The sequence below is a fragment of the Rhinocladiella mackenziei genome (assembly GCF_000835555.1).
Source record: "Rhinocladiella mackenziei CBS 650.93 unplaced genomic scaffold supercont1.5, whole genome shotgun sequence".
In the NCBI taxonomy this organism is placed as follows: Eukaryota; Fungi; Ascomycota; class Eurotiomycetes; order Chaetothyriales; family Herpotrichiellaceae; genus Rhinocladiella; species Rhinocladiella mackenziei.
This window is the reverse complement of record NW_013550600.1, coordinates 1,407,864-1,425,203: the sequence shown is the minus strand read 5'-3', so window position 1 is coordinate 1,425,203 and position 17,340 is coordinate 1,407,864. Positions and strand designations below refer to the sequence as shown.

The 17,340-nt window shown below is 51.6% G+C and overlaps 4 protein-coding genes across 4 annotated transcripts; 1 reads left to right on the top strand and 3 right to left on the bottom strand.

The window, feature by feature from the left end:
• Positions 1–1,722: 1,722 nt before the first annotated feature.
• Positions 1,723–2,442, top strand: Z518_06991 (uncharacterized protein; the record flags this gene model as incomplete). The annotated part of the gene is made up of 2 exons (XM_013415121.1): positions 1,723–1,822; positions 2,093–2,442. 2 exons carry the CDS (start codon positions 1,723–1,725, stop codon positions 2,440–2,442), a joined length of 450 nt encoding a protein of 149 aa, XP_013270575.1.
• A 2,542-nt stretch (positions 2,443–4,984) lies between these two features.
• Positions 4,985–5,676, bottom strand: Z518_06990 (uncharacterized protein; the record flags this gene model as incomplete). Its single annotated transcript, XM_013415120.1, has 3 exons — positions 4,985–5,057; positions 5,133–5,285; positions 5,333–5,676. The coding sequence occupies 3 exons, from the start codon at positions 5,674–5,676 to the stop codon at positions 4,985–4,987; spliced, it is 570 nt and encodes a 189-aa protein (XP_013270574.1).
• Positions 5,677–7,935: 2,259 nt separating this feature from the next.
• Positions 7,936–13,596, bottom strand: Z518_06989 (uncharacterized protein; the record flags this gene model as incomplete). Its single annotated transcript, XM_013415119.1, has 1 exon — positions 7,936–13,596. The coding sequence occupies one exon, from the start codon at positions 13,594–13,596 to the stop codon at positions 7,936–7,938; it is 5,661 nt and encodes a 1,886-aa protein (XP_013270573.1).
• A 1,803-nt stretch (positions 13,597–15,399) lies between these two features.
• Z518_06988 (uncharacterized protein) lies at positions 15,400–17,307 on the bottom strand (the record flags this gene model as incomplete). The annotated part of the gene is made up of 1 exon (XM_013415118.1): positions 15,400–17,307. The coding sequence occupies one exon, from the start codon at positions 17,305–17,307 to the stop codon at positions 15,400–15,402; it is 1,908 nt and encodes a 635-aa protein (XP_013270572.1).
• Between the last annotated feature and the right edge of the window lie 33 nt (positions 17,308–17,340).

The window sequence follows — 17,340 nt, the reverse complement described above, 5'->3', positions numbered from 1 at the left end:
GCTCCGAAGCTCCTGCAGACCAAAAGGGTAAGAACTTGCACATCGTCAGATGTTGCGGCTTCCATGAATCCTCTAGTAACGCCGATAATGTCATTCAAAGTCCTACCAAGGCACCATGGTGCCATGAGTCCACCCATCTCGATCAAAGACTCCGCAATATGTTGATGATAAGGACGAGACGCTGGATCAGGACGTCCCGGACGAACTGAACTCCAGTCCCACAATGAGAGATTGGACATAGCTATGCCTGGTGCTGGCTGTCGTCAACTCAACGTTTCCTCGATGGGCAGTGATTTATTTGAATTATCATTTCGATGAATGAAATGGTGACATGAAGTAGCAATCGAGCTCATACGTTGTTCCCATGAAGAGGTTGGTAGTAGCCTTGCGAGAAGACCCTATTCTGAAAAATACACTGCATGATGCTGGGATCTTCCCATGCTCGTTGGATATCGCTGCCTCGAGCAGGAGCTCACTTGTCCCAAGAAGCGGAATGAATCGAGAAGCACGTCCTTGCGAATGACAAAACGTGAAGCTGATAAAGTAAGCTGCGCTTTAAACTTAAGAATAGAATTAGAATTGGCGGAAGGGCCCGTAGTCTATTTTAAACTTAAAGATACTGCGTGGAAGAGAAGTCATAAGCATGGGGTAACGCATATATATTACTCCTATTTAATGCGTGCTGATGCATTGAACAGAACCCCTAGTTGATTTTGAGCATACCCTCGGTCCTCCAAACAACAAGCTCAACTTCAATCATCGCTGAGGCTGTCTACCATGCGCAGCAACAATCGAAGATTGCGGCTATTTGACTCAGGACGATCGGGCGTCATCAGTCTCCCTCGTGGCGGCTTCCCCTTTCATCAATTTCTCATTCCGGGACTGTTCCATTTTTTGTACATGCTCCCAACTCTCCTTCGCCTCGCCTGCTGCGGACTTTCCTTCAGAGAGTCTGTTCAAAAAGGATGTTGTGTCTCAGCGCCCTGTTCCAGTTCGGCTTGAATCCAATCCCAGACATCTGGTAAATGTTGGAGAATATCGGCAAAGGAATCATCATCAATGTCGATTCTCCTGAGCTCAATAGACTGAGAAGGCTTCGATCCTTCCATGCCAGCGTCTTTGTTGGTCAGTTCTGTTGACCTGGAAGCCTCATTTGGTTGGAGAACTGATAGAATCCTTTCGCTGCTGTGGGATTGTAAGTTAGATGTTGAAGTCGCAGCGAAATGACTACAACAGATATTCTTGTTCGTATACAGACGGGAAGGGAGGCAGAGGCGTACCCTGATAGAACAATCTTGGAATAGTCTCGATTTGGCAAATAGTCGGTGACTGCAATAAATCCATATTTCCGCGAGATCTCTTCAGTCCACCTTTGGCCTGAAAAGAATGATCCGAAACCTTGGCCCAGGAGCGAGTTGGCTGTCTTTGAATCGCCGAGGGAATTCGTAAGTTGCAGGCACCAGCAAATTGCAATTTGGCCGAATTGATGGCTGAGGCGTGTAAACGTTGGCAAAGGATTCACCTCTACCTGTCCCACTATTACATATCACATCCTAATACGGGTGAGAGGACGAGTAGATAAGGACAGGAAAACTCACGAGGCATGGAAATATGTCTGTCAGACAACGTCATCTGACATTTCACAATCTCGCCTCTTCTTCTTCGCTTCTCAATTTTCACGTCATCTGGTCCCACTAACAGCCTCTGTAATTGTCTATCAACATGGACGACGATGAATCTTTCGACTTTGATGCCGAGGCGGCAATGCGAGAAGAAATGGGATTCAGTTCCTTCTCCACTCGACGTCCCAAAGCTCAGCCTGGTGAGTAGACGAGCCCCGTCCTCAAATATGAAGATATCTCCTTGTCACGTAAAGACACGAAAGCTTGTCTATGATGAAGGACGATATGGGAGGAGTTGAGAAATACGCGTTCCTGCAAACCTTGGCTTCTCAAAGCGAGTTACATTCATCATGTGTTGACAAAAGGATCTCCGTCTCGTCGGTTATTCGCTGGCAACTCCTCCACATAATCTATCATCTACTTCTCTCCCTTGCATTATTGCATCAAATCCGTTTCTGACCTTAAAGCAGACAGCTCATTCCAACAATCAAACACAGCCACGACCACCAACAAGCAAACAGACAAAACCACAGCCACAAACATAGACAGTTCTCCCAACGAGTCCTCATCCACAACCAAATTTCGGACGCAGTCCTCACCCACGCTTTCTTCCAAAACTACCTTAACGACCGCAACCTCGCTGGCATACGTATTCACGTCGCCAGTGAGCAACACATACTACACGCGTACAGACCTGGAGGAATGGGCACGTGGCAAAGTCAACGCAAACGGCGACACAGTGTACTTCAAACCCGGCTTTGTCTCGATTGACCCTTGGGCAAGGAACCGAGGCAAGGACAAGGAGGTGAGTGAGGGATGATGTGGGTTGGAAATGATGGGAAGAAGCTTTTTCTTTTTCTTTATGCTTGATGATGGCTTCCCTTCGTTCCAATGAAAAGCAGTATTTCAGACATGAATATGTGGATGGGCGTGAAAGGACCAAGAGACAAACTCCACTTCGATGAACTAGAGAAGGATGCGGGACAATAGGATATCAAGATCGTCTCCATGCACGAGACATAGAACACTGAGGGAAAGGGGACGAACTCAGGGCCAAGTATAGCAACACGGCACAGCACAGCATAGTGTACAAGTGCGAGTCCGTGATACTCGATTCTCTCCGCCCTCATGCAATCCATACTACTGTATTCATGGTTTTTACAGCGTCCTTCGCTCCAATGAGGTAAGAATTTCAATCTCCGCTTTTCGTTTTTCTTTACCTCTATCCTCATTTCCTTCACTGTCTTTCTCCTCTTGTCGACAACCAAACTCTCGATCCCATCCTAGGTTCACTCACCTTTGCCCTGATCCTTGTCCTTACTCTTTTCCTCTCATCTCAAGGACCCCGAAGGTTCCTGCAGATAGTCACTATATTCACGCAAGCCACCAAGCCCCCAGTGAGGAGAACACAAGGACGGACCAGACCTATCAGTCCAGTCAGAGAGCCTAGCTGCTAGCAGCTGTTCGACAAGTCTTTTCTTCAGCACGACTACTGAGCCAACTTGAAACATCATGATCATAAAAAGAGGAAGGAGGAAGACGAAGGGGGAAGGGGAGAATGGAGACTTTTCAAGCAAAGCAAACGAGCCGTACTAATCTAGAAAGATCGTCCACTACTCTTGGTCCAAAGGATTCAACCAGGTCAGAATAGGTAGCGGCAAAAGGAAAAAGAGCATGGGAAAGCAAGCGAGGAGGTCCGGGCATTTGCTCTGAGTTCATGACAGCCTGTGGAAATGAAGTTCCAGATCTAGGAAGTATGGACTACCTAACCAACTGGGGCGAGGAACTGGGGCAAGGAACTGGAGCGAGGGTCCTGGGAGGATGAGATATGAGGCTGGTAAGGTTGATCCTGAGACTGAGCCAGGATGAAGCTCGATGTTCATTTGAAACTGAGAACAATTGTTGAAGACCAGGAACAGCCGGGGCCGAGAAGAAAGAGCTCTTGGTAACCGCTGAGAATGGAGGGGAGCGTCGTCGATATCAAGGCTCTCTGCATGGGCGAGATTCCATTAGAGGAACGAGGAAGACAAGTTGGGTAGGGACATTGAAGGGAGGAAAGTTCGAAGATTGTGCTCCGCCCAAATTAAAGTTACAACTTCAAAGACAATCGCTGTAGGGAATTGTCTTCACCAAACCCCACGAAGAATAAGCATGCTATGGACGAGAGCACCACAAGGAACAAGGTGTCTTGATATAAGTAAACAATGCCCTGGAAATGTGCGTCTCAGGGACACTACAGGGTGCACTGCAGTAAAGTTTAGGGGACCAATCTACTCTCCCATCACTGTGAAAGCCTTTAAACACGCACTACATGATCCCTAAGAGGGCATGGGGGACATCAACACCCCTCCCTACAGAGCCCCTTTACAAGGGATAACCTGGAGCGTGAAGAGCCAGCCCCCCTGACAAATCTCCTCATTACCTGGATATTAAACGCCGAGGCCGGCCAAGATGGGAATTTTCCTTTTATTGTGATGAAAGTACCTGGGACTCAAGTAGAATAGGAAATACAAAATGGGAAAGGGAGAAAAGGGGGAAAGCCGGCCAACCAAAAAGACCCCTCCCAGTCCAGCCACGGAGGACAAAGGTAACGAATGAAATCGTCTGCGTCCTCGCCAGGGAAATTCAGAACCGGGTCTTGCCAGGTCCAAATCATCATCCAACTCTTTCCCACGCCCATCTTTCTTCACACCTCCAAAAAAAAGCCCAAAGCCCAAAGTGGCTTAGCCAGTGCACCAAAATCTCCACACCATCTGCAGCTTCAGCACCTGCAGATCTCAAGGTCTTGTGACTGAGGGCTGCAAACGAGCAGAAATGTGGCCTGGGGGCCTTGTCACCCAATCAACGCATCTGGGAAGTCGTACCAAACGAGTGAAAATGGTAAGCGTACCTGCATGGGGCTCGTGTGGCACCCGCGCCGGTTGCTGGGTCGGTCGCTGCACAGTCGATCGCTGCGGTGCCATTCGGCAGTGTCATTTCTGGCGCAGAAATGGACTGGCGTCATGCACGCCATCTCCTGCACAGGCTGCGGGGCAAAAGCAGCAAGAAACTTGGCCCAATCCGTGGGGTGGAGCGGAACCTAAAATCACTGCCACGTCAACGACAACCGGCGGACTGCTGCCAAGGCTGCCTTTGACCTTCCCGACGAATGATTGTTCGATGTTGATGATGAAAGCTGATTTGCTGCTATTAGACGTCGTCCAAAGGTTTGGCTGGAAATGCTTTTGGCTGGAAAATTCATCCCCTGCAACCCGCACGGGAAAAGAGAAAGTGCCTCCGGAGAACCTGGACGGATAGGAAATTCGTTCAGCGATGAAGATCAAGGAAAATCGTAAACTCGTCAATCGTTGTGCTCAAGGACTTCAAGCATGGCGGCTGCGACTGGCTTTCGCATACGCATCAGGGTGTTTCCTTTCAGCCTTGGTTTTCATCGCTCTGGGAAGAAAAGTTTAGTCGTGTTCGGCTACTCAAGCCGAGAAAGGGGCTCGGAGCCTTGTTTTTGTGACTTACGCGATTTTCTTGGACGTGTATTCAACATCTCTGCGGGCCTCTCGTGCCGCTTCCACGCCCTCTGCGAAATTGACTCTGGCACCTTTCAGTCTTCGTTGAGCCATGGCTTGCAACTCTTGCAATTCCCGTTGGGTGGCATTGAGTTGGCCAGATCTATTGGCCGTTAGCCGTTATCTCGCAATTCGTGCTGGAGCACTCACGTTTGCGCCTGGCTCGCCAGTGATCGGTCCATTCGAATGGGATCGAAGGCGCCGTTCATTTTGTCGGCAAGCATGTCAACGACATCCACGCCGGATTGAGAGTTGCAAGAGTCATAATCGCCACTGCTGTGGCTTGGGGCGTAGTTGCTGGATCTGGCGGAATAAGAGCCAGCCGATGTACGGCTTCCGTCGTAGGTGGTGCCGGTGTCGGACAACTCTGGGGGTGATATGGCCACTCTTGAGACCGGCAAGCTGTAGGAAGAGGTCTTGGGTGGCATGATGATGGGGAGGGCCTTATGATTGGTAGCATAGCTGGTGGGATGACGAGACACGTGGGTGGCCATTCTGACAATGAGCAAGATGAATCAATGGGGATAGGAATAGTCAAAGACAAGTCAAGACAGGACTAAGGGGTGGTTGGGCCTGGGCTGAATGAGACTGGGGGGCTTGAGGGACTTGGGATCTTTGTCAAACTCTGAAGATGAGTGATAAGAAAGGAAGAAGGAGGAGGGAGGACCTCCGGGACAGATGAACATCCTTTTATAGGCAAATCCGGGCGCTACTCTCGTTGCAGGGGGCAGATTGCCAGCTCACACCTACCTGACGGTGGGCCAATATGATTTCAATTCGAGGGAGACCGTGGTGTCATCGAGAGCCACTGACCCCGCTTTGAAAGCAGGATGAGCAGAAGGGTAGGACCATTGTGACGAAGCGGGCGAGGCAGGGTCGGCTCCGTCCGTGACCTTCCGCCCGGCAGACCGAGGCAAAATGCTGGAGGAAAGGGACCAAAGAGAGCGGAGAGTGGCCCTCCTTGACAAAGCGGCAGCATGAAGCCAGCGGGTGGGATGAGTAGTCTCAGCTGGCGGCGAGTCAGCGAGGGAAAAAAAAAAGGAGGCAGAGGTCGATCATTGGATCCACGAGGGCATTTTGCCATGTCTTGAGATTCCTTAGTCGCGGGATCTAGAAGCGAGACGACGGACGGGAGTGGCTGTTCAAGGAGCGAGTACGGAGCATGATTGTGATTGTAGTGAACAGGGGGATTTCGGAGGGCGGTGGTTCGGAGGCAGCCAATAGGGACAGGAGATCATTATTATTTTTTTCTTTTCTTTTTTTTGGTTCTCCTCTTTGCAGAGCCTCGGAGAGGGAGAGATTGAGGATGGAAAGATCAGAGGAGATTGTGGATTCAATTCTGAGGCTTGTTGGCGGGAGAGGGTTGGGCGATGGGCATGAGGTGTTTTTTTTTTCCTTTTCCCGCTCTGGTTGCGGACAAGGATTTGAGGATAGAGGAATGAGGATCGAGGAGCTAGGGGTTTGGATTGACCGAAAGGCTGAAGCAGCAAGAAGGTCGGTCAGGAAAAGGTCAAGCGTGGATGTAGGTGTGGGTGAGTTTGTGATTGAGGGTGTGGAACGTGGGTTGTTTTGGGGGGGGGGGGATAGCTCGGCAGCAAGGAGTGGGCGGTAAAAGATTACGGAAGATGGAGGCTGAGGGGAACCGAGAACGAGAGGCGCCTGGCTTTTGAAACAGAGAATGTTAATTACTTTGATGAGGATGAAGAAGAGCGTTGAGGTGAAGCATTTTGCTGTGCATGTTTTGAAATGGGCGCCTGGCCTATTGGATGGATTGTGTGGGAGGGTTTTGGATTGAGGGCAACTGAGAGGAGCGCAGCCAGCGGATGGCGAGCGCGGTGGTTGGTGGTGGTGATGGAAGGCAGCCCGTGAGTGGGAGAGAGGCTGCCAGTGGGAGGCAAAACTCTGCAGGTTGAGGGGGTATGTCCCAGTCTTCCAGACTTCGGTTACCCACCGCCTATCGCCCACTCCCACACCACCTATCACCACGGGCTGATGGGCGCCTCGGGGTGTTCTAAGGCTTGGCATTTCAAACTCAGCTGGGAGCAGGCTCTGTCACAACGACCTCGACAATAAACTATCACCGCTGGCAATAGAGGGAAGGCATCGAAGAAGATAAATGACGACGATACCACTCATTTCACTCTCAGCAATTCATACATTACGTACTAGTCCTCTAGTTGCTATACTTTACAATGCATCCATGCCCATCCCCCGGCCAAACTTCAACTTTCTCCATAGACACCAGCTTGGACTCAACCCTACCGGCCGTGCATGTTTGAGAGACCGCCTTGCCAGCAAACAGCAGTCCTAATCCATTTTCATCCAGTTCACTCTGTCCCAGGTATGCCATGCCGTGCCATTGATGGATCATTTCTCATCAACATGAAAACCCCCCCCCTTTTTGGTTGGACGTATCGAGAAAAACAACTCCCCTTCCCATTCTTTCCCCAATGTTCATGTCACAATCCCAATGCATTATCGTCGTACCCCTGTTACCTTACACCCCCTTCCCCCAAATCCTTTTGGTTGATGCATCACTCCTCCGTGAAAATGAAAATGGAGCCTCGCCCGTTCTGCCTGTCGTGGTCGACGGCAACAATGCAGACATAAAAAGCCATCATTACATTTAGAACGCCAGCTCTCATAAAACATCCTGCAAAAATTTGCCCAACCTTTCGGGCCTATTCGGCTGCCATACCTCTTCCTGTTCGTGCTGCACCTTTCTTCCACTGTCAATCTTTACCCGACGGGACTCAAGATTCCAGAGGCCTATCACGTAGGAACACGTGTGGTACGCTTGGATCTAGTAGCGTCATCATCATGGTCCCCAACACATTGAAATCGACCGGTTTGGTTAGATAGTCGGTGAATCCCGCATTGGCTGCCGCGGCTCGTTCTTCAGGCATGGCATTTGCTGTCAAGGCCATGATAGGCGAAGGACGGTACCCGTGACGGCTTTCCCAGTCTCGGATTTCTGTACAGGCCTCGTACCCATTCTTGATCGGCATCTGAATATCACAGATGATCAGGGAATAATATCCGGGCACTTTGCCCTGCACCATCTCCACGCACTGCTGGCCGTCTTTGGCGCATTCATTCTCCAACGCCACCTTCTTGAGATATCGTTGGATCACCATCCGATTGACGTCACTATCTTCCACCAGCAACACCCGGTACTGCTTGTCTCCGACTTTGTCCTTGACCAGCTTTGCCATGTGCTTAAAGTCGTCAGAGCTGGACTGGGCAACTTCTCGTGCTCGATCCTTGCTCAAATTTCGTAATTGCGCGGGGTCAAAAATCATGGCAAACACCGAAGGCTTGACAGGTTTATGGATCAAATATGCTTTGCGTCCCCTGCTGGTCAGCATCGTAAAGTCTTCCAAGATGTCACGCTTCTGGTAGTGGTCCGTGATCACCACCAGAGCGGGAGTCACGGGGGGCGTGTAAGTTGCCATCTGTCTCATAAATAGCATAACGTCGGAGGTGGGAATATCCAAGACAATGTGAGTGAATGTTGGCGAGGAGGGACCATTCATGAGGGTCAGGAAGTCCCCAATACTCGGTATCGTCGTCACATTCGCGGCAATCTGATACGGTATCACATGCTCAATGTGCTGCTTGATGGCGGCCCGCGCGTGCTCAGCCGAGCAAATAATGATAATCGAGTACGTCTGCGGATGTGCCATTTCCGGGGCCAAACCGCTGCCGTCGTTGTCACTTTTGCTCCGTCGGAAGATAGGGTGTGCCGACATGACTTTCTCCGACAACACTGGCCGATCGCTCGTGGCGATGCTGATATCGCCGGATGGGACCGATTCAGGAGTAGGAACTAGCGAAGAAACGGTTGACGTACCTAGGATCTGGGCCGAATCCGATCGCATTGACAACCCAGATCTGTCAGAAGGTAGGACAGGTGGCGAGACCACTGCCGGTGATGATACCGTCGGTGAGGGCACGGAAGGCGATCGACGGTCAGGAGGGCTGACGTATCTGGACAGTCCGGGACTCTGAATAATCCCCTCCGATGGCAACACGCCTCGGGCGGAAGCGACGGATGGCACTTTCTGATTTGATCGTGAGAGCAAACTTCCAGATATGGCTTGTAAAGACCTCTGCCGCCCCGGTCTTGCGATGATGGGAGGAGAGCTAATCTCGGAGCCGGGAGGGGCGACCTCTACCTTGACGTGAAAGCTGAAGGTGGAACCTTCACCTGCTTTGCTTTTCACAGACAATTCACCTCCATGCATTTCCACCAGTTGTTTCGAGAGGAAAAGGCCCAACCCGGAGCCTGCTTCATGATTGCTCGCTCCGCCAACCTGGCCGAATTGCTTGAATAATCGTTCGAAGTCGTTTGCATTGAATCCGCGCCCGGTATCAACGACATCAAATGCAAGAAGAGCCGAGTTCATGCCCTCTGGTTTCGGACTCGCTGGAGGAGCCTCTCGAAGTGAGCACCGCATGTACACTTCGCCTTGCTCCGTGAATTTGACGGAATTGCCCAGGAGATTGAGGAGGACTTGCCGCACTCTGAAAGCATCGCCCTTTACCATCGAAGGAACGTTTGCTTCAAGGGAATAGTTTAGTTCCAGGCCACGTTCGATAGCCCTTGACGACACCGTGTCCACCACCTCTTCGCAGAGAGTTCGAACGTGAAACCATTTTGGAAGCAGCGTCATCTTTCCGGCCTCAACCTTGGTCACATCCAAAATATTGTCCACGAGCTCTCGGAGGTTGTTCGCGCTATTCTGGATGGTGTCGACTGTCCGCCTTTGATCATGGTCCAGCTCCGACTCAACTAGCCAGGGCATACTTCCGAGGATACCGTTCAGGGGTGTTCGAATCTCGTGGGACATATTGGCAAAGAATTTGGTCTTGGACTCCATTTCCGAATGGACTTTCTCATTGGCCTGATTGAGTTCTCGTTCAAGGGCTTTACGGGTCTCGATGTCGGTACAAGTACCGTACCAGGATGCACGTCCGCTTTGGCTCTGCCATGATCCCGTGTCGACTCGGACGAGTCGTACCAGGAACCATCGATACTCCCCACCCTTTGACCTTAATCGAATCTCGGTCAGATAGGACAAGCGGCCATTCTCATCCTTTTCCACCATCACCGAACCCTGCTTGATCATGCGGTCCAGTGAGGTCAAATCGGGGGAGAAGAGGTTCTTTTGGGTAGGCAGAGGAGGCGCAACGGTTCTGCTCGACTCATTGGCAGTATCGGCCCGATGATTGGCCGTTGATGATCTCGCAATCGCCGCCACGTCCGATGGAGACAAAATACCACATTTGTGCAGGTCATCACGGTGAACGTGTTTCGCAAACCCTAGTCCTCGAGCATCGTCCAGAGTCTGACCCGAATATGAATGCCACTGCTGATTGACAGCCACAATGCCGTCTCCCTCGATAGCTTCGAATAAAATTTGGGGGATCGCGTCCGCTAACGCCCGAATTTTGGTATCACGAGCCATGATTGCTTCCCTTTCGCTCGCCTCTAGATTTTTCATATACTGCTCATGCACGTCCAGAAACGATCCAATCCAATACAAGAGCCGACCGTTGCTGCTGAGTAAAGTGCTTGTTCGGAACACAAACCACCTGAAATCACTGTCGCTGTTGAATCTCTTCACCCGGATGTAGTGTGTGAACTGACTTCCCGTTCTGAGGGCCTCATTCCATAATTTCACCAGACCATTTCTGTCTGCCGCATGAACATTTTTCCAAGGATCCCGAACACGACCCTCCCCCTGGCTCCGGAACGCGTCAAATTTGCGATTTGTCCATACCAAGTCTCCAGTTCCGGGTTTGGCGAGGAACAATTGGAGTGGTACCGCATTCAACATCAAAGACGATATTAGCTCGGGCAGCGGTCTTTCTCCATCATCTCTGCCCTGGCTTTCACGTCGTTGAGGGTGCCGCCGAAGGTTCGGATCCGCTCGGTCGTAAGATGTAGCCGTCCAGGAATAATCACCCATTTCGCCTTCAGAGGTAGTGCTAGCACTTCGGATCGCCATTGGGCTCAGGGGATCGGGTTGTGTCTTTCCAGCGCTGCCAGCAGACTTTTTACCCGTTGCTTTGGCATTGGAGGGTGGCTTTTCCGAGGTTTGTTTCTTTTGGTCTGGATCATCTTTCGTCGGGCGGGGGCCAGGAGTTTGCGGTGGTTGACTTGCTCTTTGTCTCCGGACCGAAAAGTAACCATCTATCATTTCCGATCGACTTGGAGTCGGTGGCTGTCCTGAACTGAGGCCGAAACGGTCCATGAGCGGTGTGCTAGCCACGGAACTGGGCGGGCTTTCTTTCAAGGCTCCCGGGCTGGAACCCTCTTGGACGTTGAATCCCCTCAGTTTATCTTTATCTTGCGCGATTTGGCCGCTTAATTCTGCTACCAACTCCAGTTCAGAACCTTCGTCCGAGAAGGTCCCCCCGAGCCCGAAAGCTGCTCCATGACGACTTCCTGAGCTGCCGCGCAGGTGATCTTGAAGCAAGGTATGCTGTTGAGCCAGAGAAAATGAGCTTGCCAGGTGCGGTAATAAGGCCTCCAGTGAGCGTCGTAGACTTCGTGGATATGGATTGAGTGTGGACAAAAACGAGAGGATGGCTATTGGAAACCGTAAATTCGATGCCAGAGTGCCTCTGGTAAGAACCGGCTGTATCAATGGAATGTGAATCAGAGTCTTCGACATATCGGCCCCAATTGCACTTAAGGGCTGGTTCGCCGTGGTGGCATAGTTATATGTGGGAGGATTTGGCTCAAACGCGGTCTCGTCTATCGATGCAGTTGGTTGTGCGAAGAAAGGTGACTCCGCTGGGTCGGGACGTGCAGCGGGTGAAGGCGAGGGACTCTGCGACCACGGGGAGGGCTCCGGTTGCTCAAACTCATCAAAGGCGCAAACAGGACGTGATGGTGGTTGAATCTCTTCGAGTCTAGGAGTCTTTCGGTCATCAACAACTCCTCCAGATGGAGTAGGTGGTACACTTCGATCATCCTCCCCGCCTTTTGTCTTCGACGGGTGCTTTGGGGCATGTTCCGAATATGCTCTTGTTAAAACAATGGGCTTCCTCTTCCCAAAGAGAGGCGAGACTCCGGTGCGGACCAGCAAAGGGTCTGGTTCCGCTTCCAGCGGCTGAATTGTACGATGGACATGACACCGAAGTTTGGAAGGTGCAGAGCCAGCAGAATTGAACTGTCCTTTAAACATGAGCGTGTCCGACTCAGCTGCAGATACGGACCGGGGAGTGGCCGCCTGTTTGGTCGGCCGGGGTAATATTGGCGAAGGTATTGAAATCTCCTCATTCCGTTCCTTGGTCGCGGTGCTATAGGCACGGACAGGCCCCGCAGGTCTCTGCCGTGCACCACGGATGGAGGAATCGGGCGCTGGGCCAGCAATCGAGTGTCTGGACTGGAGAGGAGGTCGAGGGACCGGGATTGTACTAGCATCACTCGGCATTCGACTTAAAGGTTCCGGTCGTCTTCCTACGGAGCTGGAATCAACCTCTGATGCAGTCAGCGACTCCGGTTGGGAAGGAGGCACTCCATCGCTACCATATATGTCGTAGGTAGCCTTCTGGGCCCATGGCACATTTTCTAGATCGGTGATGTCACCAGGAACCGCCAGGGATGCCCGTTCAGCGCCATACACCTCGGAGAGAATCTCCGTCACATTCGGCCACCACATGTCCAGACCCGGTTCGGCGTTTAACATAAGGATCAGATCATATAGATCTGGGGTAGGGAAATTAGGATCTTCGGGAAATCCGGGGCTCATGGGCGTCTGGCCCAAACGTGTCCTGAGATCCGAGGAGGATGTGACCGGCTGGAGCTTTGGCTGCAGCGGGTTATCGGTTCCAAGAAGCGGCTCGTTGGTCGGAGACAGCAGGGTGAAAGGTTTGTGCGATGGGCCTGAACGTTGGCTTATACCACGACGGAGTCTCATAGCCATGCGAGGAAAAGGATATGAGGGTGTCCGGACAGCGCCAGGTGTCATGTCAAAAGCTGCTTTGACTGTCGCTGCGGAATCTGTTGAAAGAGTGCCTGTGTTAACGGATTCATCAGAACTGGACTCGGTATGGAGAAGAGATGCCGGAGGTTCTGATTGATCGCCTTGTTTTGCGGCATCTGGAGAGGCTCGCGACGCGGCGACTCGCATTTGTTGCTTATGGGCAAGAGCAGCACTCATCTTGCGTCGCATAGCTTCGATACCACCAGAAGACTCTCGTACCCAGACATTGGTGACCTGGCTGTGGACGAGAGGCGGGGCTGAAGTAGATATGCCATGGCTCGTTCTGGCTTCTGACATAGTATCATCTTCAGCCCGTGCTGGTCTGGTTGGCGAGGTGGACCCATGGCTCTCGACGGTCCGTGAGGAGCGGCCACGGTGTGGGAGGCTGACACGCGAGGACTTGGTCGACTTCATCGTGGATGCAGACACTCGATCGTCCAACTTCGGTGTCTGCAACCTGGAATCAATCGGAAGGTAGTCATGGAGGAGAAGGGTGACGGGTGTCGGCAGGCCTGGTAGTCAAAGAGAATGTGAAAACCCAAAGCGTAGATTGATAATATACGGCACTAGAATATGGCTCCTTTCCGGGCACCGGGCGGAAAGAGGGAAATGACAGGGTGTATGCGGGTAGTCTCTCTCGCGAATGTACCGCGACCAATTCCAACAGACTGCACGACGATGGCTTTGGCCGTGGGTGAAGTGAGCGATTGAGCACAATCAAGTCAGGACAAATGGGCGCGCACGCAGTTCGGGTGTTGATATAGCCGCGACACCAACGAGGGAGGGCGAGTCCTGTAAGTGGACGGCGGAGGGAATGACTGGATGTTAGGCGTCGTCTGGAGGTTTGGAGGTCGGTTCGAGGATGGATGAGGGTTAAAGGACGGAGGATGGAAGGCGTTGATGTGGTGTGGATGGTGTGGTAAACTACCAGCAGTTGGCAATAGGGAGGGAGGATGATGCGATAGAATGTCAGTGATAGCAGTGCCAGAACCAGAGCGTTGAGAAGGAAGAGGCCAACGCGAACAGGGCTGAACTGGACTGGACTGGCCTCTGGAGGATGAACGCAGTTGCATTGTAAAGACTCCAGAGAAGAGAGGCTTCCAGACTTGGTCCTGAGGCGGCCCTCTCTTGTGGGTGCGTCCTGCGCAGGTGGCTTTTTGGCGGGTGAACGCACGATGACGTCGTTGTTTCCTTTTTGGCCTGACAGGTGCACCTCTGTAGAATTGCGGACTGGTCGAACCGAGTACTACCAACACGATCAGGTCTGTTACCAGAATACCCTGAGACAGCAGCTGCCACTATTCATGCTGATACGGCGCATTTGACCCAGAGATCAGGATCTGGTTAATCCTGCTGAGCCGCACCATTGCCGGACTGCAATATTCATATCAAGAAGGCTATTTCTTCTGTATACTACTAGTCTGTACCTAGCCGGAATGCTACCTGTTCAACTACCACCTAGAGCCGCCCTCTCCGGCTCATCTGTGCACTACGCAACCGGCCCCATCTTCTCCATTTACTGCATGTCTCGCTGACTCAATATCCTCATAATCCGTCCACCCATCCACTCACTTGCCTACTTCGGCTCCTAGATTCAAATATACCGTCTGGTTGAGGAAAGACACGATCCCCACATTCATCATTGCCCATAAACTGCCGGGGGTTAAATGATACGGGCTCAACCACCCATATTCCCTGCATACGCGACATGAAAAATATTTTGACGATCACACCTGTCTCGTGCTGATCTTCTTTCGGTTGACGGGCCGTTTCATTTTGAGCCGCTTAACTCAAATCCTCACCCCATCTCCAACCGATTTCGTGGTGTGGTTGACAACGTGAAACACCATTTCAAGACACCAGACGACTAGTTCTCGGTTGCCACTGACTTCACAAGATACCTCTGTATAGGCTCTGCCCATCAGGTTTTGACATTTGCATTTGCACCGAAGAGTTGGCAATCTGTCATCGACGTAGAGAATAAATGACGCCTGTACCAGTAGTACTTTGCACAAAATGCTTCGATGAACAAAATCGCCGTCGTATCATCACTTTTTCCTCCAAATGCTTTCCCTCCATTTTCCCGTGACTCCGATCCTTGCAATTAGCTTCTTGAAAATCTACATCAGGAATATTTCAGTCGACTTTGATGGATCCGTAGATCCGATGAACAAAAGCGTAGGATGCGCCAAACCCAATCGTGCCTATTTTTCAAAGTCAGCCAGCTATCCACTGTTGATTATTGGTCAGCAAGGACATGCCTGTGAGGACAAACATGAGGAAGCTGATGAGAGCAGAGTATCCCACGTAAAGCACGGCTCCCGTCAGTCCTCCAAAGGTGAGTCGAGTCGCCCAGAATCCCAAAGCATTCAGAAAGACATAACCTCCCGTCATTCCAGCCCCACAGAACGCCCTCCATTGCCAGCGGTAGTCTTCAGCGCAGAGCAGGAAGTAGACCAGCAAGATTGTCGTGCATGCGCATGTCAACACCATCAACCCATAGCAAATGAATAGAAACCCAAACATGTAGTAAATCTTACTCGTCCATAGCGATGTCATGATGAAATACAACTCCACGAAGATGGCGCAGAATGGTAAAATCCCGGTGAGAAGAAGTGATGGCAAAGGTCGGAGCGATGTTGCGACTGGTGGTATCTGTCGAGGAATCTGGTTGATCCGCGTGGGTGCTTCGATGGCCGGCTGCCGGAATCCGTACCACGATCCCGCTACACTCAAAGGCACGCTGATCAAGAACCAAATTGCAATAATTGCCACCATCGTGGTGAATGGAACCGCCCCGCTTGATCCTTTGGCCCAGACAAAGAGGTTGAGAAGGAAGAATGTGCTGAACACAATGCCGGGAATGAAGACCGGGGTCGACGCGATGTTGAGTTTCCACTTCTCCCCGCCAAAGCTCTTGTACGCGCGGGCGGACACATAGCCACCAATGCAACCGAACACACTATAAAGTAATAGGCTGACTGAGGTAAGCCAGCCACGATTTGACGGTGACAGGAAGCCTAGCATGGCAAATGCAACCGTTGCTGCAGTCATGACAAAGAGTTGAGCGCCATTGCCGAGCAGCACGCTCAAGAGAAGGGCATAACGAGGGCTGCGAAAGACGTCGCCGTGCACCAGCTTCCAACCCGAATCCTCTTGAATGTCGTCATCAACAGCAGATGTGCCCGAAAGATCGTCAAGGTTGATGTTATCCAGTCGATTGTATCGGGCAATGTCTTTGCGGAGGGTCCTCACCAAGACGGTACTGACCATACCGACCAAAAAGATGACAAAAATGGTGGAGTTGATGAGAGAGAACCAGTGGATTTTGGGATCGATGATGTGGAGATATTTGTCCCATCGAGTAGCCCAAGCTGTGTCGGATGGACGCCAGTAAACGCTATACGTGTAAGTGACCGACGTCTCCTGTCCTTCACGCAGCGTGACCGGTCCGGAGTTGAAAGCACACTCGGCCTTACCATCCGCCAGAAATTTAGTATCCGCATATGACTGTGGCTGAACCAGGACGCCAACCACACGGTATTTCATTCCTCGGATCCCAGCTTTGTGGTAGTCAATGATGATGTCCCAATGATTATGTAAAATCTTGGTCCCATCCTCTTTCACTTTGCCCAGAGGAAAGCCGGGGCTGGAGAATCGTTCGTGGGTGAGTGGATCTTCCCTGAGTTCCGCGGCGGGCAATCCGTCGACAAGCAGGTTGACACTGTATGCCTCCTCAATCCTGGAGTTCACGAAGGTCGCAGCCTTGTCGTCAAATTTTCTGCCTTCGCAAGCGACTTTGCACGTCTCATTCTGTCCCATCCGTAATTCGAAAGGTGATGTTTGTATCCGATCTCCAAAGATGATGCTGCCGAGAGACTCTCGAACCCGTTGTGGCCCTTCTTCAGGTCGGCAGAAGCGGAAGGCTGGGTGATAGTAGTCGTAGGCGACCACGGCATGGATTTGCTCGTCATGCCGTGAAATCGAAGGCGTCAGTGCATTGACGGTCAAAGGAACTCGGTCGCCGGCAGAGTAGGAAGATGGCGCGACTCCAGGGAGATAGAAAGCCGCCGCCTGCTGAAGGAGGAGAGTGCATAAAAGTGTAGAGGAGAGTAAAGGCGCCATGGGTGAAACCAGCTATTGCCTCCAGTCGCACTG